Source organism: Ornithorhynchus anatinus, chromosome 1 (genome assembly GCF_004115215.2).
Source record: "Ornithorhynchus anatinus isolate Pmale09 chromosome 1, mOrnAna1.pri.v4, whole genome shotgun sequence".
NCBI lineage: Eukaryota > Metazoa > Chordata > Mammalia > Monotremata > Ornithorhynchidae > Ornithorhynchus > Ornithorhynchus anatinus.
This window is the reverse complement of record NC_041728.1, coordinates 161,197,035-161,218,765: the sequence shown is the minus strand read 5'-3', so window position 1 is coordinate 161,218,765 and position 21,731 is coordinate 161,197,035. Positions and strand designations below refer to the sequence as shown.

At 43.0% G+C, this 21,731-nt stretch overlaps 1 protein-coding gene and 1 non-coding gene across 2 annotated transcripts in view; both read left to right on the top strand.

The window, feature by feature from the left end:
* The window catches only part of WDR49 (WD repeat domain 49), a 156,094-nt gene that overhangs the window by 80,192 nt on the left and 54,171 nt on the right, over window positions 1–21,731 (top strand). The window contains exons 8-9 of the mRNA XM_039914527.1: window positions 5,543–5,776; window positions 21,507–21,671. Of these exons, the coding sequence (XP_039770461.1) occupies window positions 5,543–5,776; window positions 21,507–21,671 (399 nt within the window). The remainder of the gene's footprint in view (window positions 1–5,542; window positions 5,777–21,506; window positions 21,672–21,731) is intronic.
* Window positions 1,134–1,271, top strand: LOC114816162. Its single transcript, XR_003763937.1, has one exon. It is a non-coding gene; the product is annotated as a small nucleolar RNA SNORA7 (small nucleolar RNA).

Genomic DNA, 21,731 nt, shown 5'->3' with positions numbered 1-21,731 from the left:
TAGTTAGTAGAACAGCTCCCGTCAGTGAATTTAGTTGAGAGCAGAGATGTTCATTCATTCATTCATTCATTCAAACATATTAGTTAAGCACTTCCCGTGTGAAGAGCACATTACTAAGCACTTGGGAAAGTACAATATAACAATAAACAGACATATTCCCTGCCCTCATTGAGTTTACAGTCTCTGATGGGATGGAAAGACCACATGAGAGTGAGTCATACTTTAGGATTAAATGTTCTAATGTTGACCTGGACACATTCTCTTCTGTGGATGCCAGTTTGGTAATTAATAAATACCATTGATTGATTGTCCTCCTCCAGTTATTAATGGAGTACAATCAATCAGTGGTATTTATTCATCCATCCATTCATTCAAATGTATTTTTTAACTTCTTACCGCGTGCAGAGCACTATTCTAAGCACTTGGGAGAGTAGAGTGTAAAATAAGCAGACACATCTCCTGTCCACAAGAAGCTTAGGGTTTAGAGGGGGAGACATCTTAATATAAATAAATAAATAATAGATATATACATAAGTGCCGTAGGTCTGGGACGGTGGGATGACAAGCAGCATGGCTTAGTGGAAAGAGCCTGGGCTTTGGAGTCAGAGGTCATGCGTTCGAATCCCAGCTCTGCCACTTGTCAGCTGTGTGTCTGTGGGCAAGTCACTCAACTTCTATGTGCCTCAGTTACCTCATCTGTAAAATGGGGATTAACTATGAGTCTCATGTGGGACAACCTGATTACCCTGTATCTACCCCAGCGCTTAGAACAGTGCTCTGCACATAGTAAGCACTTAACAAATGCCAACATTATTATTATTATTATTATGAATGAAGGGAGCAAGTCAGGGTGATGAAGAATGGAGTGGGAAAAGAGGATAGGAGGGCTTAGCAGGAGGAGATGTACCTTCAATAAGGCTTTGAATCGGGAAGAGCAATTATCTGTCTGCTAGAGGAGGGAGGCAGAATGTGGGTGAGAGTTTGGCGGCAAGATAGACGTAATAGGTGTACAGTAAAAAGATTAGCATTAGAGGAATGAACTGTGCCAAGTGGGTTGTAGTAGGAGAGTAGCGAGGTGAGGTAGGAGGGGGAAAAGTGATTGAGTTCTTTAAAGCCATTGGTGAGGAGTTTTTGCCCTCTCACAGTCGCATCTGAAGAGTTTCCAGTACCCTACCAGTCTCAACTATGGGAGGGAGAGTCAAGCAGAGGCCTACCTATTCCATTCCTAGTTTGGCAAGTGGCTAGCGAGTGGAAAACAATCTGCTACAAGTCAAAACTCACCCGTGCTGGGCAGAGGCGGCCTGGGAGAGAGTCAAGGGTGGAGAATCCAGGTGGTTTCACTTCCAGATTCTGAAGAAAACTCTGTGGGTCCACTACCAGAACGATTGCAGATAGAGAGCGGGGCGTTCTGGGAGAGATGCGTCCATGTTGTCGCTATGGGTCATAAATGACTCGGCATAAGAGAAGAGAAGAGGAGTTTTTATTTGATGTGGAGGAAGATGGGCAACCACTGGAGGTTCTTGAGGAGTGGTGGAACATGGTCTGAACTTTTCTGCAGGAAAATGATCCAGGCAGCAGAATGGGGAATGGACTGGAGTGGGAGAGACAGGAGGCAGGGAGGTAGGCAAGGAGGCTGCTACAATAATCATGGTGGGAGAGGATAAATGCTTGTAGAGGATAAGTGCTTTCAGTGAGTACAGCGAGTAAGGTCCTACGGAACAGATTCAATCCCTGCTTTCCCTTCTACTTAGATGTGACATCCATGTGGGACCTGCGGATCTTGTATTGACCCTAGCACTTAGTACAATGCTTGGCACAGTCAGGACTTAAAAAATACTATAAAAAAGTAAACTAAATAAGTCACAATAATAGTAAAAAGACAATCCCTGCTCTGGATATTACAATCTGATGGGGGAGACAGGCAGACACAAATTATGTTTCATTATGCTAAAATAAGCTGATTTACAAAATTAATGTTACAGGGATGTAAGACTGTTTAGAAGAGAGACAAAAAAAGCAGAAGCAGCATGATTTTGAATTTCTTGGATGCATAAAGACATATAATAATAATAATGACGTTGGTATATGGTAAGTGCTTACTATGTACCAAGCACTGTTCTAAGTGCTGGGGTAGATACAAGTTGTCCCAAGTGGGCCTCTTTTTAATACCCATTTTACAGATGAAGTAACTGAGGCCCAGAGAAGTTAAGTGACTTGCCCAAAGTCACACAGCAGCAAAGTGCGGTTCCAGGATTAGAACCCACGACCTCTGACTCCCAAGCCCCTGCTCTTTCCACTAAACCACACTGCTTCTCTCTCTATATAGATATATATCTGTTATATTTCCAGGATAAAAAATAGGATGGACCAGTAGCTAGCAGGTTTTCAGGCTCAACTGAGAGAAGGAACAGAACAAATGGAAACTCATTCATTCATTCGTTCATTCACATTTATTGAGCGCTTACTCTGTGCAGAGCACTGTACTAAGCGCTTGGAATGTACAATTCAGCAACTGATAGAGACACTCTCTACCCAACCATGGGCTCACAATCTAAAAGGGGGAGACAGACAACAAAACAAGTAGTCAGGCATCAATACCATCAAGATAAATAGAATCAGATGCATACACATCATTAATGTGTAGAGAAGTGTAATGTGTAATGGGTAGAGAAGCAGCGTGGTGCGGTGGAAAGAGCACGGGCTTTGGAGTCAGGGCTCATGAGTTCGAATCCCAGCTCTGCCACTTGTCAGCTGTGTGACTGTGGGCAAGTCACTTTACTTCTCTGTGCCTCAGTTCCCTCATCTGTAAAAAATGGGGATTAAGACTGTGAGCCCCACGTGGGACAACCTGATTCCCCTGTGTCTACCCCAGTGCTTAGAACAGTGCTCTGCACATAGTAAGTGCTTAACAAATTAATAAAATAAATAGAGTAATAAACAATATATACAAATATGCACAAGTGCTGTGCGGAGGGGATGGGGGAAGAGCAGAGAGAGGGAGTAGAAGGAATGGAGAGGGGCAGAGGGGCAGAGGCATTCAGGTCTCTAAACCAAAATAAAGAAAACAACAGTAAGGTGAGAGAGAAATTTAGTCTTCCAGGCTGAATAGGTAATGGTGCATGTCAGGCTTCCAATTACATTCCTGGAGAGTGTTTGGGGATGGTATTTTAGGACATAAAGGAAAGGTCTGTCTAGGATGGAATCCTTCTTACTTTGATTTTCAGAGAAATTGAGGATTTGTGGAGGGAAGACTGCTTTGGCAAATGTGACCTTAAACTGAAGAGTTTAAGATTCTTAATTAAGAAAGGAAAATGAAGACATGGGCTTCAAAAAAGCATAGGTGAATATAGGGATGTGCATGGTCTGATGGTGGCAAGAACATGGGCTTGAGAGTCAGAGGTGGTGGATTCTAATCCCGGCTCCAATCTTGGCTGCTGTGTGACCTTGGGCAAGTCACTTAACTTCTCTGTGCTTCAGTGACCTCATCTGTAAAATGGGGATTAAGACTGTGAGCCCCACGTGGGACAACCTGATTACCTTGTAACTACTCCTGTGCTTAGAACAGTGCATGGCATATAGTAAGTGCCTAACAAAAACCATAATCAATCTGAATTATACTTCCCAAGCATTTAGTACAGTGCTTTGCACACAGTAAGTGCTCAATAAATACAAATGATTGATTGATTGAGAATAGGGAACTGATGCTTCATCCATTATTATTTTTTTCATTTAAATTATGGGACTGACTAATGGTCCAAGTATTAAACAGCCTATAATTTATGTTGGCAATATAAGTAAAATTACAGTCCATTAATAAGTTAATTTCAGTTAATTGAATCTGAACTACTTCACAGACTGAAGAACCAGACTTAAGTTAGACCTTCTGTTTCTTGGGCAAGCACATGGAAACTCTAATGTTTTCAAAGTGAATAGAAGGAATTTTGCACAGTAAATAGATCAGGAAATACAAAACAAAGAAGTTACCCTGGTTCTGCACAGGTGGTTATACCTCACTGAAGTGAAAAAGATATGAAAAAAGATATGAAAAATATTAACACACAGAGTAGTCAAAATCAATAATTGAAAGCCTAATTGAATATTGAAGTGTACAGTGTGGTTAGAAATATGTTCACCAATGCTAGAGGTGGCTTTTGGGTTTATATTATTTAGGATACTGAGAACTAATCAAGGAAGGCTTGTTGGAAGAGGTGGGATTTTGGGGGCGTTTTGAATCTGGGGAGAGTTGTCTGTAGGATTTGGGAGTTCATTCAATCATTCAATCGTATTTATCGAGCACTTGCTGTGTGCAGAGCACTGTACTAAGCACTTAGTACAATTCAGCCTAAGCCAGGGAACAGCATAAGTGAGGCAATTGAGGGAGAAAATCTAAAAGGGGTTCAGCTCAAAGATTGACATGGGAGGAAGAAAGCTCGCTGTTCACTAGCAGGTGAAGAGAACTGAAGGTGAAGCAGAGTGAGATGGTGGGGAGCCTTGAAGCCCATCACCAGGAGTTTTTGTTTGATAGTTTGAAAGTTTGGTTTGGTACTTTCACAGTTACTCTATCTGTGCTCAATTAAATAAGAGAGATGGCTTTTCATTTTAATTGTGTATCCTCTCAGTTTTTTTTTTTCTCCCATGCTCTTTTGGGATCATTTTTTGACTATCGCCCCTGCCTGTAGCATCTAGAATATAAATTCATCCTCTGGACTGTCTGCTCACTGTGGGCAGGGGATGTGTCTGTTTATTGTTATATAATATTCTACCAAGTGCTTAGTACAGTGCTCTGCACACAGTAATTGCTCAGTAAATACGAGTGAATGAATACTATATCCACTAAGTCAGCTTTTTCTCTTCCACCTGGAAGAATTGATTCTGCAACCCACACTTGAGTAGCTCCATACTTTATTAGAAAAGGGAGGGAAATGGCAGCCCTCTACTTTTAGAAGAGTTTATGTTTCATTAATTCATTCAATAGTATTTACTGAGCACTTACTATGTGCAGAGCACTGTACTAAGCACTTGGAATGTACTATTAGGCAACATATAGAAACAATTCCTGCCCATCGACAGGCTTACAGTCTAATCGGGGGAGACGGACAAAAACAAGAAAACTTAATTGCAATAATTAGAATCAAGGAGATGTACACCACATTAACAACATAAATAGGGTAATAAAAATATATACAGCCTCTTCAATGCCACCATACAAGAATTTTAGACAGGTATTGTCTATTTTATATGACCTGAATAGACATATCATGCTTTGAGTTCTTAATAATCTTTTAATATTGTCTTGTGGATAGCCACAAACTTGAAACCAGTCAGCTATATTTATTGAGAGTTTACTGTGTGCAGAGCACTTTTCTAAGCACTTGGGCGAATGCAACATAATTGATAGACCCATTCCCTGCCCACTAGGGACTGCAGAGAAAGGAGGTTAACCAATAACTGGAATACTAATTTGGGTGTTCCTATTAAACTAAAAGCAAGTTTATTATTTTGTGGTGCTGATGCAGATCTTTTCCTTTGTCTACTTTTCCAGGTGTTGAGGCTCTGGGCTATTAATCACCAGTTATCTCTACAGAAGATATCTAGTTCTTTCCCAAAGAATCTGGAATTCCAAGGCCTTTTCCACTTTGATGAGCTCCACAGTCGGCTTTTTATCTCATTTAATAATCAACTAACATTTTTGGGAATGAAAACTGAGACCTCTAAAAGGATGACAAGTCATGAAAAAGCAGTCACTTGTGTGCTTTACAATTCTGTCCTCAAGCAGGTAACTTCTCTGGGAAATTGCTCAATCCTGCTGTCACTGGAAGGTCTTCCTCTTAATTTAATTTTAGGAAGTATAAATGTCAAACAGGACTCTGGGATAGAAAAATATTTACTATCAAGGTGCTGTTCCAAAATGACATATTGCAGGTTTGAATGGTGGGTTGGTTTCCAAGAGGCAGCGGTATGAAAAGATCCTACCGTTTCAATTAAAACAAGCATTATGGGGATGCAAATAAAACCACTTCACTGGAAATTGTTCTAAGCTTATCTCTGTTGAAGGGGAGTTTAGCCCCTGCTGCTATTTGTGACTGAACTCGGTTGTAAAATTCCTCTTTACATCCCATCCTACAGTTTCCCCAGGGAACTTCTAAAATTTGCATGAGCAGTGATTAGTGAGGATCTGTTTTGCCAGCACATTTTCCACAAGTGGTTCTCAGTGGCAGAGCTGGATGCGTTCATCAAAAAATGATTCAGTTAAATGTAACACCACTTGGTATGCAATGTGAGTGTTATTTGTCTTCCCGGTACTTTAACGATGCTCTGTAGCCTTTGGTATGGGGACGTTACCTGCATCTCAATGAAGAGGCAAGACTACTACTCCGTGAAATGCTCCAGTCAGAGGTTTACAAGTTGTAATCAGACTGCAGCTTTTTTTTTCTGCAGATTGAAAGACAAGAAAGGCAGCTAGAGCATCTTATTGTGCGGCAAGACACAGACTATCTGGGATTTACTGGAAACCATAGGCTTGCCTGATAAAAATGATTTGTTGCAGGTGGGACAGTTTTGTCATGACTTGAGTAATGTACAAAGCGAGTATCTACCCAGCAGTCAATTAAATAGTGACACCAACCTATTTTTCTGCAAAAGCTTTCAGATATGTGTGTAAATGGCTATTTCCTATGTATTCAAGCTAGAGAGGCATTTTCTTTCTAATAAGAAACACACTACTATTTAAAGTATCCTGCTGTCCTTTCAAGATGAAGCAAAATCCCTTCAGAAAATAATCCGTTTTTAATTCCATCCATGGGGCTCCATTTTGTCATAGATGCTCTGCTGCACTTTAGGCAAGAGGCCAGCTTAATTTAGTTCCCCGTGGCCACTGAGACTGGTTGCTTCTTCTAAGAGAACGCTGTAGTAATTGAAATCTTCAAAGGTAAAATATGAGAATTATCCCCTTCTTCAGTGCTTTTCATCGGGCTACAAAGACTAACAAGCAGTCTGGTCTGATGGAGAGAACAGGGCCTGGTAGTCAGAGGACGGGGGCTCTAATTCTGGTTCTGCCACTTGGCCTGCTCTGTGACCTTGGGCAAGTCATTTATCTACTCTGTGACTCAACTTTCTTATCTGTAAAATGGGGATTATCTGTTCACTCTTCCCCTTAGACTGTGTACCTCCTGAAGTAGTGACTATGTTCAACCTGATTATCTTGTATTTACCCCAGTGCTTAGGACAGTGCTTGGCATATAATAAGTACTTAAACCCTATTATCCATCCATTCATTCAATCATATTTACTGAGTGCTTACTTTGTGGAGAGCACTGTACTAAGTACTTGGAAAGTACAATTCAGCAATAAAGAGGGACAATACCTGCCCACAGGGGGCTGACAGTCTAGAGGGGAGGAGCTAGACATCAAAACAAGTAAACAGGCATCAATATAAATCAATAGAATTAAATATATATATACATATATACATAAGTGATGTGGGGCAGAGGGGGGGAATAGCAAAAGGCATGAGTCGAGGTGACGTGGAAGAGAGGGGGAGCTGAGAAAAAGGGGGCTTAGTTTGGGAAGTTTTCTTGTAGGAAGTGAGCCTTCGGTAGGGCTTTGAAGGGGGAAAGAGTGATTTTTTGGCAGATTTAAGGAGGGAGGGTGTTCCAGGCCAGAGGTAGGATGTGGGCCACGGGTCAATGAGGCACAGGTGAGATAGAGGCACAGTGAGAAGGTCAGCACCAGAGGAGCGGAATGTGCGGGCTGGGCTGTAGGAGTAAAGGGAGGTGAGGTAAGAAGGGGCAAGATGATGGAGAGTCTTGAAGCCAATAGTGAAGAGTTTTTGTTTGATATGGAGGTTGATAGGCAAGCACTGGAGATTTTGCCAGTGGGAGTGACATGCCCTGAACATTTATTGTTATTATTATTGTGTTAGAGAGAGAAAGGACTAGAAGCAATTGAGGAAATCTTGACTATTCCCTTGAGGAACATGCCATCAAGTTGAAATAAGAGAAGAGCAGATTTCAAAATTGAGTGCACCTAGAAATATAAATGTTTCACTGGGGAATGAATCCAGGTTAAATTTCTCTGGGGATAGGTCCCAATTTCTTCTTGCTCAATCAGAGAAGGCACTGTAGGGAAGGTGGGTTTTGAATTCTGCTTTGAAGAGTAAGTTAATAAGAGAATAATAATAATAATAATGTTGGTATTTGTTAAGCGCTTACTATGTGCAAAGCACTGTTCTAAGCGCTGGGGGATACATGGGTGATCAGGTTGTCCCATATGGGGCTCACAGTTTTAATCCCCATTTTACAGATGAGGTAACTGAGGCACAGAGAAGTGACTTGCCCAAAGTCACACAGCTGGCAAGCGAGAGAGCTGGGATTAGAACCCATGACCTCTGACTCTCAAGCCCGGTCTCTTTCCACTGAGCCACGCTGCAAGAGAAAGAAAGTATCAGCTCAAATTTCAGGAATTTAATCACTGCCTGATTCAGGGAAGTGAAAATCAATCCATCAGTCAATGATACTTATTTACCACTTACTGTGTACAGAATACTACTAAACTCTTAAGAGGGTTTAATACAATAGAGTAGGTAGACATGATCCTAACCCACAAAGAGCTTACAGTTTAGTTGGGGACTCAGACAATAAAATAAGTTACAGGTATGGAAAGTGGCAAACTGTGAAGAGAAGTGCATAAATGCCATGGGGATGGGGATGCAGTGAGCATCAAAATGATTTAGCAGCATGGCCTAGTGCATAGAGTATGGGCCTGGGAGTCAGAAGGACCTGGATTCTAGACCGGCTCCACCACTTGTCTGCTGTGTGACCTTGGGCAAGTAACTTTGCTTCTTGGGCAGTTACCTTATCTGCAAAATGGGGATTTAGACTGTAAGGCCATTTTGTCCAACTCAATTACCTTATATTTACCCCAGAACCTAGTACAGTGCCTGACACATAGTAAACACTTAAATACCACAGTTATTATTATTATTATTAAGATACACACATTACTAGGTCTTTTCTTTTAAAGCCTTCCCTTTATGCAACCTTAAATAGTTTGAATCTCCTTCTCCTCCCTCCCAAATCCTAAATCCATCTTATTCAATTCTTACTCTTTCCTACTCATACAGAGATGAGTGATTTGGTACCCTTGTTCTTTACTTAAAGCTCTACAATTTCTGTCTATTTTAATCATCTAATTCAAATTTGTTCTTCCTGTTTCTCCATGGCTGCACTCATGACTGAATAATAGCTTTTGCCTTTCCCCCTACTATTTGTTTTCTTTCCTGGTTCTTTTACCCTGAATCTCATGAATTTTCCCTCTTCTGCTAACCTTTAGCATTTTCCCTACAAATTGTAAAGGCAAGGTGGCTAATACAGTAATCAAGGCAGGATAGGATAAGTGATTGGATTAATATGGTAACAGTTTCATTGGAGAGAAAGGACAGATTTGAGCGATGTTGTGAGGGTGGAACCAACAGGATTTAGTGATGGATTGAATATGTGGGTTGAATGAGAGAGGAGTCAAAGATAACGCCAAGGTTATGGGCTTGTGAGACAGGAAGGATGGTGGTGTCATCTTTAGTCACAGGAGGACAGGGTTTGGATGGGAAGGTGAGACGTTATTTACAGTTATTAAGTTTGCGGTGATCGGACGACATTAAAGTAGCGATGTCTTGAAGGGAGGAGTAAATGTGAGACTTCAGAGGAGAGAGAGAGATCCGGGCTGGAGATGTAGACTTGGGGATCATCTGCATAGAGATTGAAGCCACGAAAGTGAATGAGTGCTCCAAGAGAGTGGGTGTAGATGGAGAATAGAAGGGGACCTAGCACTGAATTTTGGGGGACCCCCACAGTTAGGAGGTGGACAGCAGAGGAGAAGCCTGTAAAAGAGACCAAGAATGAAAAGCCAGAGAGATAGGAGAAGAACCAGGAGAGGACAGTGTCAGTAAAACCGAGGATGGATAATGTTTCCAGGAGAAAGAGGTGGTTGACGATGCCGAAGTCAGCTGAGAGGTCATGGAGGATTAGGATGGAGTAGAGGATGATGGATTTGGCAAGAAGGAGGTCCTTGGTGACCTCTGAGAAGGCAGTTTCTATGGAGTGAAGAGGATGGAAGCCTGATTGGAGGGGGTCAAGGAGAGGATTGGAGGAGAGGAAATTGAGACAGCAGGAGTAGACAACTTGCTCAAGAAGTTTGGGGAGGAATGGTAGGAAGGAGAAGGAGTGATAACAGGTTGAACACTGTGAGTCCCACATGGGGATTACAATCTAAGTAGGAGGGAGAACAGGCATGGAATTCCTCTTTTACAGATGAGGACATGGAGGCACAGAGAAGTTTTAGTGACTTGCACAATGTTCTGGAGCAGGCAAGTAGCAGAGCTGGGATTAGAACCCAGATCTTTGGACTCCCAGGCCACACTGCTCCTCAGGAGGTAGTTGAAAACTATTAGAAATTTTGTAAACCACTGCAGCCTGAATAACAATTATATTGTCTATTGCAGCCTGGCCTAATGAAAACATCCAACTGGATGTTGGAGGACCTGAATTCTAATTCTGGCTCTGCCTCTTGTTGGCTGTGCTACCTTGAGCAAATCACTTAACTTCTCTGTGCCTCAGTTCCCTCATCTGCAATGAGATGATTAAATACCTGTTCTCCTCCTTTCTAAGTTGTAATCTCCATGTGGGACCTGATTATTTTGTATCTACCCCAACACTTAGTACAGTGCTTGGAAAATAGTAAGCTCTTAAATACCAAAATTATCGTGTCAACTGTAGGAGTTCAGCACATCCTTGGTTACATCTAATAAAGCATCAACAGTTTTAGGAGGGTGTAGCACATTTATACATAATAATAATAGTAATGTTGGTAGTTGTTAAGCGCTTACTATGTGCAGAGCACTGTTCTAAGCGCTGGGGTAGATACAAGGTAATCAGGTTGTCCCACGTGAGGCTCACAGTCTTCATCCCCATTTTACAGACGAGGGAACTGAGGCACATAGAAGTGAAGTGTTTTGCCCACAGTCACCCTGCTGACAAGTGGCGGAGCAGGGATTCGAACCCACAACCTCTGACTCCCAAGTCCAGACTCTTTCCATATGGCCATAAGCTGTGATAACCTTTAGCACACCCAGTACCCCACGTAATCTGATTTTAAAACTAGATTGAGGTATGTTCAAGACTCAGGGAGAAGGTGGCTCAGTGGAAAAAGCACCATTTTAGGAGTCAGAGGTCATGGGTTCTAATCCCGGCCCCGCCACCTGTCAGCCGTGTGACTTTGGGCAAGTCACTTAACTCCTCTGTGCCTCAGTTAACTCATCTGTAAAATGGGGATTAAGACTGTGAGCCTCATGTGGGACAACCTGATTACCCTGTATCTACCCCAGTGCTTAGAACAGTGCTCGGCACATAGTAAGTGCTTAACAAATACCAACATTATTGTTATTATGAATTTCTGACTCTACCTGGAATTGCTTTAAGAATATATGGGGCAGTTCAATAATATTGGCCTTAAGGTTTGTTGGTGCTCAGGGCAAAAGAGTGGTAATGATCCTACACAATTCAGTCAGTTTTCTATTTCAATTTCATAAATTGGAGAATTTATATTCTAGGTCCACAGTCCTTCAAATGTGTGCCCCAGACAGTGGCCTGATTGGTCCTTCCCTAGGGATGCTCTCGCTGTTCCATTTCCTTCTCACTTGTAGGAGAAGATAATTACAGAACATTTCCTATGCAGTTGAGGCCACCCTTGCCATTCCCTTGAGGAACAGTTAAGATGCTCCCACCCAGAATGGGGCCATAGCTGTCAGGTCGGGTCGTGGTGGCCGCAGTTTCCTCGGGGTGCAGGATCACATCCCGGTCCACACCACCGCTCTGTCGTAAGCACTGGCTGTGCCTCAGTGGATGGACATTCGAGGCAGGGGCAGGTGATGCCTGAGAATGCACAGCCCACTCTTTCCACCATCACCTACCTCCGACCATCCTAAAACAGAAAGCACTGATCGTCTCCTCCTCCCTTGAGGGGTTGCCTGACACACTCCAATCTCTTTATATTACTCTGGGCACAAGATAATACTGTGCATTTGCTAGATAGGGTGTCTACACCTGTTTTTCATTTTTATCCCTTCCTCCTACAATCTTTCTTCTTGAAAAGGTTGTCCTGCTGAATGGATCCGCCACTCTCTTCTAGCAGTCCTCAATTAAGCCACTTGCTCTGAGTTCCTTCAATCATATTTATTGAGTGCTTACTGTGTGCAAAGCACTGTACTAAGTGCTTGGGAGAATGCAATATAACAACAGACACATTCCTGCCCACAACAAGCTCACAGTCTAGAGGGGGAGACAGGCATTAATATAAATAAATAAATGAATAAATAAATTACAGATATATACAAGGGAGAGGCAGGGTGGCGTAGTGGCAAGAGCTCAGGCTTGGGACTCAGGAGGTCATGGGTTTTAATCCCGACTCTGCTGCTTGTCTGCTGTGTGACCTTGGGAAAGTCACTTTACTTTTCTGGGCCTCAGTGATATCATCTGGAAAAATGGGGATTAAAAAATGTGAGCCCCACATGGGACAATCTGATTACCCTGTATCTACCCCAGCGCTTAGAACAGTGCTCTGCACATAGTAAGCGCTTAACAAATACCATTATTATTATTATTATTATTATTGTATGTGCTGTAGGGATACCGAAGGAGCAAGTATGAGTGGCACAGAAGGGAGTGGGAGAAGAGGAGAGGAGGGCTTAGTCAGGGAAGGGAGAGAGAAATTATCTGTCTGATATGAAGAGGTAGGACATTCCAGGCGAGAAGTAGGATGTGGATGAGAGGTCAGAGGCAAGACAAACTAGATTGAGATGCAGTGAGAAGGTAAGCATTACAGTGACAAAGTATGTGAGCTGGGTTGTAGTAGGAGAGTAGCGAGATGGTGTGTTGGGTGGGGTGGGTGGGGGGCAAGGTGATTAAGTGCTTCAAAGCCAATGGTGAGGAGTTTTTGTTTGATAAAGATGGGCAACCACTGCAGTTTCTTGAGGAGTTTGTACTACTCTGTAGCTTTGAAACTTTCAACATCTTGCCTTGCTCACAATTCTCCCGCTTACTTGAGCTCGCTCACCAGGCTGCTTGGATAGTCTGCTGTCGCTTTTTCCATTCTACTCTGATGCCTTGCAAATGTGAAAGTCTGAACCGACAGATCCAGTCTGACCGTTTTAGGGAAACATAGGGAGACTTGGTGGTAATATGGAATGGGTTCTAAGAGTAAATGAAATAGGTGGCTATTGGGACATCATGTGTGAAATAGTCAATCAGTCAATGGTATTTATTGAGTGCTTACTGTGTGCAGAACACTGTACTAAGCACTTGGAAGAGTATAATATAAGAATTAAACAGACACATTCCCTGCCCATAACACTTACAGTCTAGAGGGGGGCTTATAGTCTAGAGGGGAAATATCACCCAGTCTTAAGAGCACAACTCTTCTGCAGCTTGTGGTTGCTAACTGGGGTCTGCTAACTTGGGGTTGCTAGATAAGCAGCGGGCTTAGTGGATAGAACATGGGTCTGAGAGTCAGGAGGACCAGGGTTCTAATCCCGGCTCCACCACATGTCTGCTGTGTGGTCTTGGACAAGTCATTTAACTTCTCTGGGCATCAGTTAACCCACCTGTAAAATGGGGATTATGAGTGTGAACCCCATGTGGGACAGGGACTGCGTCCAATCTGATTAACTTGTGTCTACCCCAGCACTTAGAACAGTGCTTAGCACATAGTAAGCACTTAACAAGTATCGTAATTATTATTTATTAAAATGCTTGACAAACTCTCCTGCTAAAAATGCCATATGAGATTCAGTTCTGAGGTTTCATAACTGAAAATCAGCAAATAGAACTTCTTGTAGAGCTAGTGATTTGTGAGAGTCACTTACACCCTCTTCTTAGCTAGTTATATTCCCAGTGGAGTATACAGTGCAACTAGTGAGTACTGGGGTAAGGATGAAGTGTACGTGAAAGCTTTTCATGTGCAGGACATGGATGATGAAGTCAGCACAGAAGAGTCACTATGGCACCATGGCCTTGGTAGCCTCTGCTGTCTTCCTTGGGAAAGAGAGGTAGCCGGTTACGTTTTAGGATTCTTGCCAGGCCTGTTCACCTCATAGCTGGTTCTATGGTCATTGTGATTAGAAACCCTCAGCATGGCCCAAAGGAAAGACTATGGGCCTGACATGGGCCATCAAGGTTCAGTTCTTGGTCCCCTTCTGTTCTCCATCTATCCTTATTCTCTTGGAGAATTCATTCACTCCCATGGCTTCAACTATCATCTCTATGCAAATGATACCCAAATCTACATCTCCTCCCCGATCTCTCCCCCTCTCTCCAGGCTCACATCTCCTCCTGCCTTCAAGACATCTCTCCTTGGATGTCCTCCCATCACCTGAAACTCAACATGTCCAAAACAGAGCTCCTTATCTTCCCATCCAAACCCTGTTCTCTTCCGGATTTTCCCGTAACTGTAGATGGTACCACCATCCTTCCCATCTCACAGCATGGCTCAGTGGAAGGAGCACGGGCTTTGGAGTCAGAGGTCATGAGTTCGAATCCCAGCTCTACCACTTGTCAGCTGTGTGACTGTGGGCAAGTCACTTAACTTATCTGTGCCTCAGTTACCTCATCTGTAAAATGGGGATTGAGATTGTGAATCCCACGTGGGACAACCTGATTCCCCCATGTCTACCCCAGCGCTTAGAACAGTGCTCTGCACCTAGTAAGCGCTTAACAAATACCAACATCAACATCAACATCTCACAAGCCTGTAATCTTGGTGTTATTGCTTCCAATCCCACTGAGGGGTATTTTAGAGATGACAAACACCACATCTTGCTCTAAGACAGGCACTGTTAATCCCACTCCTTCCCGGAAGGGCTGAGCACATGACCGCATCCCTTGTTCTCCAACGATCCCCATTCATCACTCTTAGTCATTCATTCTTTCATTCAATAGTATTTATTGAGCGCTTACTATATGCAGAGCACTGTACTAAATGCTTGGAATGGACAATTTGGCAAAAGATAGAGGCAATCCCTGCCCAGTGATGGGCTCACAGTCTAACTGGGGGAGACAGATGGACAGAAACAAGACAACATAATCATGATAAATAGAATCAAGGGGATGTACACCTCATTAACAAAATAAATAGGGTAATAAAAATACATATACAAATAAGCACAGTGCTGAGTTGAGGGGAAGGGAGAGGGGCAGGAGCAGAAGGAAAGGGGGCTTAGCTGAGGGTTGTTAAGGGAGGAAGGGGGAGGAGCAGAGGGCGGAGGGGGAGCAGAGAGGGAGCAAAGGGAGCAGAGGGAATAGGGGTAGCTCAGTCTGGGAAGGCCTCTTGGAGGAGGTGAGCTTTCAATAGGGCTTTGAAGAGGGAAAGAGAGTTAGTTTGGCAGAGGTGAGGAGGGAGGGTATTCCAGGACAGTGGTAGGACGTGGGTCAGAGGTCAACGGCGGGATAGGCGAGAATGGGGGACAGTGAGGAGGTGATTGGCAGAAGAGCAGAGCGTAAGGGTGGGCAGTAGAAAGATAGAAGGGAGGAGAGGTAGGAGGGGGCAAGAGGATGGAGAGCCTTGAAGCCCAGAGTGAGAGGTTTTTGTTTCTTGTGGAGGTTGATTGACAACCACTGGAGATTTTTAAGAAGGGGAGTGACATGCCCAGAGCGTTTCTGCAGGAAGATGAGCCGAGCAGCGGAGTGAAGAATAGACTGGAGTGGGGAGAGAGAGGAGGAAGGGAGATCAGAGAGAAGGCTGACACAATAATCCAGCCGGGATATTACGAGAGCCTGTAACAGTAAGATAGCCGTTTGGGTGGAGAGGAAAGGGCGGATCTTGGCGATATTATAAAAGTGAGACCAGCAGGTTTTGCTAACGGATTGGATGTGTGGGGTGAACGATAGAGCCGAGTCAAAGATGACACTGAGGGACGGGAAGGATGGTCGTACCATCCACAGTGATAGAGAAGTCAGGGAGAGAACAGGGCTTGGGAGGGAAGATAAGGAGCTCAGTTTTAGACATGTTCAGTTTTAGGTGGTGGGCAGACATCCAGGTGGAGACGTCCTGGAGGCAGGAGGAGATACAAACCGGAAGGAAGGGGGAGAGAACAGGGGAGGTGATGTAGATTTGGGTGTCATCTGCATAGAGATGATAATTGAAGCCGTGGGAGCAAATAAGTTCACCAAGGGAGTGAGTATAAATGGAGAACAGAAGAGGGCCAAGAACTGACCCTTGAGGAACCCCTACAGTTAGTGGATGGGAGGGAGAGGAGGAGCCTGCGAAGGAGACCGAGAATGACCAGTCAGAAAGATAAGAGGAGAACCAGGAGAGGACGGAGTCCATGAAGCCAAGGTGAGATAAGGTGTGGAAGAGAAGGGGATCGTCGACAATGTCAAAGGCAGCTGAGAGGTCGAGAAGGATTAGGATAGAGTAGGAGCCATTGGATTTGGCAAGTCCCTCCTCTAATGGTCCGTTAATCTCCACCTCATGGTCCGAACTACCATTTTAGATCCATGTGGCCTGGGGGTGGTGGGGGAGAGGCGAGCCCCACCCCCCCATTTTGTGGGGCCACCCTGGACCGTGGAGGCAGCAAGGCAGCTTGAATCTCCCTCCCTTCACCTCAGCAAAGCTCAAGCCAGATGGCAGTTTGGAGCCACGGAGGGGAAGGGACAATGAGGAAAAAAACACTAGAAAATCCTTCTAGACTGTGAGCCCATTGTGGGCAGGGATTGTCTCTCTTTGTTGCTGAATTGTACTTTCCAAGCACTTAGTTCAGTGCTCTGCACACAGTAAGCGCTCAAAAAAATGATTAATTCAATGAATGAATAAATGAACAAAATGCCCTTGGGTGGGTCTCCGTGACAGTAGCCATCTGGGGATGCCCCGAGGTAGCAAAGGCTCTATGCATGAGGCTGTGGGCTGGAGACCAGGCAGCACTCATTTCTCTGACTCGGGGAACAAGCCTGAGGAGGGCAAGGGTAACAGTTATTCTTGACTCTGCTCCCTCATTCAACCCATATATCCAAACATTCACCAAATCCTGCTGGTCTCAATTTCACAACATCGCTAAAATCTGCCCTTTCCTCTCCATCTAAACCGCTACCACGTTAGTACAGTCACTCATCCTACCCCACCTAGATTATGGCACCAGCCTCCTTTCTGACCTCTCAACCTCCTGCCTCTCCCCTTTTTCAGTCCATACTTCGATCTGCTCCTCAGATTACCTTTCTACAGAAATGTTCAGGCCATGTCAACCCCCTACTTAAAAGTCTCCAGTGGTTGCCTTGCAACCTCCATATCAAACAAAAACTCGTCATCATTGGCTTTAACATCACCTTGCTGTCTCCTTCCTCACCTCGCTTCTCTCCTTCTACAACCCAGTCCACACACTTCACTCCTCTGGTGCCTTTAACCTTCTCACTGTGTCTCTGGCCTGGAATGTTCTCCCACCTTAAATCCACAGGACAATTACTGTCCTTTCTTCAAAGCCTTACTGAAGGCACATCTCCTCCAAGAGGCCTTCCCAGACTAAGCCGCACTCTTCCTCATCTCCCCTCCCTTCTGGGTCACCTTGACTTTCTCTCTTTGCTCTTTCTCCCTCCCCCTGCCCCACAGCAATGATGTATATATCTGTAGTTGTATTTATACTGATCCCTGCTTACGTGTATTGATGTCTGTCTCCCCTTGCCCCAACCGCCCCAGACTGTGAGCTCTTTGTGGGCAGGATTTGTCTCTCTTTATTGCTGTATTTTACTTTCCCTAGTGCTTAGAACAGTGCTCTGGACACAGTAGTGCTCAATAGATATGATTGAACTGAATTGACAGACGGAGGACCTGAGTTCTAAACCTGGTTCTGCCACTTCCTTGCTGGTGACCTGAACCTTTCTGGGCCTCAATTTCCTCAACAGTAGAATGGGAATTAAATGCCTGTTCTCCCTCCTACTTATTCTGTGAGACCTCTGTGAGACAGGGACTGAGACTGACCTAGTTATCATTCATCTACTCCAGAACTTAAGTATAATGCTTAGCACATAGTAAAAGCTTAGTAAAAACAATAATTATTACTACTAGGACAGGCATAACTGGGGCTAGAACACTTCGTTCCCAGAGCAGTGATTTTTTTTCCACTCGACCAGCAGCAGGGCTGCTAAGTTTTAGAGAGAAAGGAAGCAACCTTCCTTTCTCTCTTTTATTCCCTGCGCTCAGTTTCTACTTTCAAACTTGAGCCCCTGAAACTACCTCCAGAGAATTAGCTTCATGCTGCTCTTTCCCAAAGGCCAAGATCATAGCTATCACTAACTCCGATATGACTGCATCTTTCCACTGCTCCTTGTTCAGAGAAGCAATTCTTATCCCTAAGTGATAGACTGCACAATATGCTCACCTTTATGATGCCCTTTAAAACTCCAAGACATTGGTAAAGTTAATCCTAATAGTGCAGTGACCTTGAGTTGCTTCAGATGAGTTTTTTCTTTTCTTTGTAGTTGGTCTTGCTGAGCAGGGAAAAACTTGGGTTGGGATCCAGGTAATGAAGTCAGAGATCTAAACCTAATATAATTACACCATTTAATCATGTTATTTGTAAAGTCCAAGTCATATGTCAGAGGAAATGAAAGGACAATACTTAAAGTACCTACAGGAATGATCATTATGGTACTTGTTAATCGCTTATTATGTACCAAGCACTGTTTGAAGCACTGGGGTAGAAGCAGTTTAATCAGGCTGGACACATCCTTGTCCCACATGAGGCTCATGAATAGGAGGCAGTAGGATTGAATCCCCATTTTACAGATGCGGTGACTGAGGCATGGAGAAGTGAAGAAACTTGCCCAAGGGCACAACAGACAAGTGGCAAAGCTGGGATTAGAACCCAGTTCCTCTACTCCCAGGCCCATGCTCTATCCACTAGGCAGTGCTGCTTCATCATTCGTGTTGAAACTGATGAAAAAAGTGTTTTGTAATGAAGATGAGCAAAAACAAACAAACCCCCAAACCAAAAAACCATGCTTTGAGCAGCTTTGATGCATGGACCCATTTGAATTCATATGTGTGGAGACAGACACTCCTTACCCCAAGACAGCTTCCCCACCATCTGACCCTTCCTGATGCACACTCTCAACAAATCATAGGCACATCCAGAAACTAATCCCGGCCAACAATATGACATGGACATCTGGGTGCCCTGGACACCGTGGATGCAGAAAGATGAAATAAGGGGAATGTAGAGGAATTGAGAGCTTTGCACAAAACATAAAGTAGCATGATCTAATCTTGAAAGAGCTCAGGCTTGGCAGTGACAGAACCTGGGATCTTAGCCAAGCTCTGCTGTATGAACTTGGGAAAGTTTTAAATACTCCGTGCCTCACTTACCTCATCTGTAAAATGGGGACTAAATCCTACTTCCTCCTACTTAGATATTGAGGTCAATGTGGGACAGGAACTGGGTTCAACTTGATTAGCTTGTATCTACTCCACCTCTTAGTACAGAGCCTGGAATAGAGTAAGCACTTAACAAGTACCATTAAAACAAAAACAAAAAAATCCTGAAAAAGTAGAAGTGCAAAATAGCTGTGACTTGGCTCATGGCTACCATCGAAACCCCTGCCCGAGTGGCAAACTATGTTGGTAGCCACTGGGCTGTTTACTGTGGTAACCAAGCCCCTCCTACAAGGAGCTATACAATAGGTAACATTCTACCCCCTCTGTTGTACTGCACTCTCCCTATTTAATTTTTTATGGTATTTGTTAAGCACTAACTAAATGCTAGAAGTGTAAGCACTGGGGTAGATGCAAGCTAATCAGGTTGGGCACAGTCTGTGTCCCACATGGGGATCCCAGTCTTAATCCCCATTTTACAGATGAGGTAACTGAGGCATAGAAAAGTGAAGTTATCTGCCCAAGCTCACCCAACAGAAAAGTGGTGATTAAGTTTTTCATGATTAAGTTGTCCTGTTTTCATCTGTCTGTCTTGCCCGATTAGACTGTAAGCCCGTCAGTGGGCAGGGATTGTCTTTATCTGTTGCCGAATTGTACATTCCAAGTGCTTAGTACAGTGCTATGCACATAGTAAGCGCTCAATAAATACTATTGAATGAATGAATGAAAGTGGTGCAGTCTTGATTAGAATCCAAGTCCTTCTAACTAGGCCTGTGCTCTATCCACTAGACCATGCTACTTCTCACTAGGCCACACTGCTTCTCAATTACTACAATTCCCAGTTAGTACAATTAAGTTTAATATTGTGCTCTATGCCTAAAAAGTACTTAATAAATACTAGAGTGATTGATTAACAAAATCAATCCATAGGCTTTCTTAGAGTTTATGACAAACTTTATGCTTACTTTTCTCACCAGTCCAGAAGAAACTAGAGGAACTCTAATATTTATCTCTTCAGTCTTGATGTTCTTACCTCTCTCTTGTTGGACAATTTCACCCTATCTGATTTTGTGAGGTTGTGAAACTCTAACTGAACATAGATGACTATGTCTTCCTGTGCCAGTGATAGGAATACCAATTTTCAGAGATAGACTTTTAGCTTGGATGGGTGATGTGAATTGTTTATGTTGCTATTCTACTATTTAAGTTGAAACATATTCTGGGGTAATGTGAATTATTAAACCACTTGTCACATAAATTACCATATTGGTGGGCATGGTGAAGATTTCATCATAGTCAAACCTTTAGCCATTAAATATCTTATAATAAACCTATGTTATGTTAATACAAATATATAATGTATTTTAATATAGGGTGTAAATTCATTAAATCCTAAATGAATACATGCAAGGTAATCATATCCTTGAGCCAAGAGGTTTTAAAAAATTCTAATGATTAAAAATGAGAAAAGTCAAAAAAATTTATGAAAAATATGGAATGAATGAGGGATTCCTTTCAACGTTAAGCAATAATAAACAAGACCAAAAAAATTATGAAAAATATGGAATGAATGAGGGATTCTTTTCAATGTTAAGCAATAATTATATTTTACAGCTGTTAAAACTAGACAATGTTCTAGGAAATTTCACTCATTGAGGGAATTAAAAAAAACAGCTGTAGTGATTTGTCTGAATTCACATTTTTTCCAACATGTCGTGTAATCTCATTCCTGAACACTAAACTGAAGCTGATATTTTCTAAATGGCTTTAGTCAGTTAATTTGTTTTTTAACTAGAATTTCATTACTCAGTGATTCAACGCTGAGAGAGCTAGCAAAAATTCAACAATGCTTTTTTTTACTCGAAGCTGAAGGCCGGATAAGGGAATAACCTATATCTTTTCTGTTAAGGGAGCTCCTGATTGCACTTCAATTCTCCTCTGTAAATTTGTGATTATGTTTTGAGAAAAATAAAGCTAAAAATGATTAAACTCCCATGTAGAATATCACTGGGGAAGAAATATCTTGTTTTATTGTAATGAAGATAGAAAATACAACACGTGGTAAGCATTTTAATTCCCTTGAATTCCAATTTTTTTTTAAGGTAATCAGCTCGGATGCAGGATCTACAGTTACCTTCTGGATGATTGACACTGGGCAGAAAATCAAACAGTTTACTGGTTGCCATGGCAATGAGGAAATCAGTACCATGGCCTTAGATGAAAGTGAGACAAAGCTTTTTACTGGAAGCACAGATGGAACAGTAAAGGTGTGAACAAAACTATTTGATTCTATTGTGGTCTTTTCTGTCCAGAGATTCAGGGCCAAA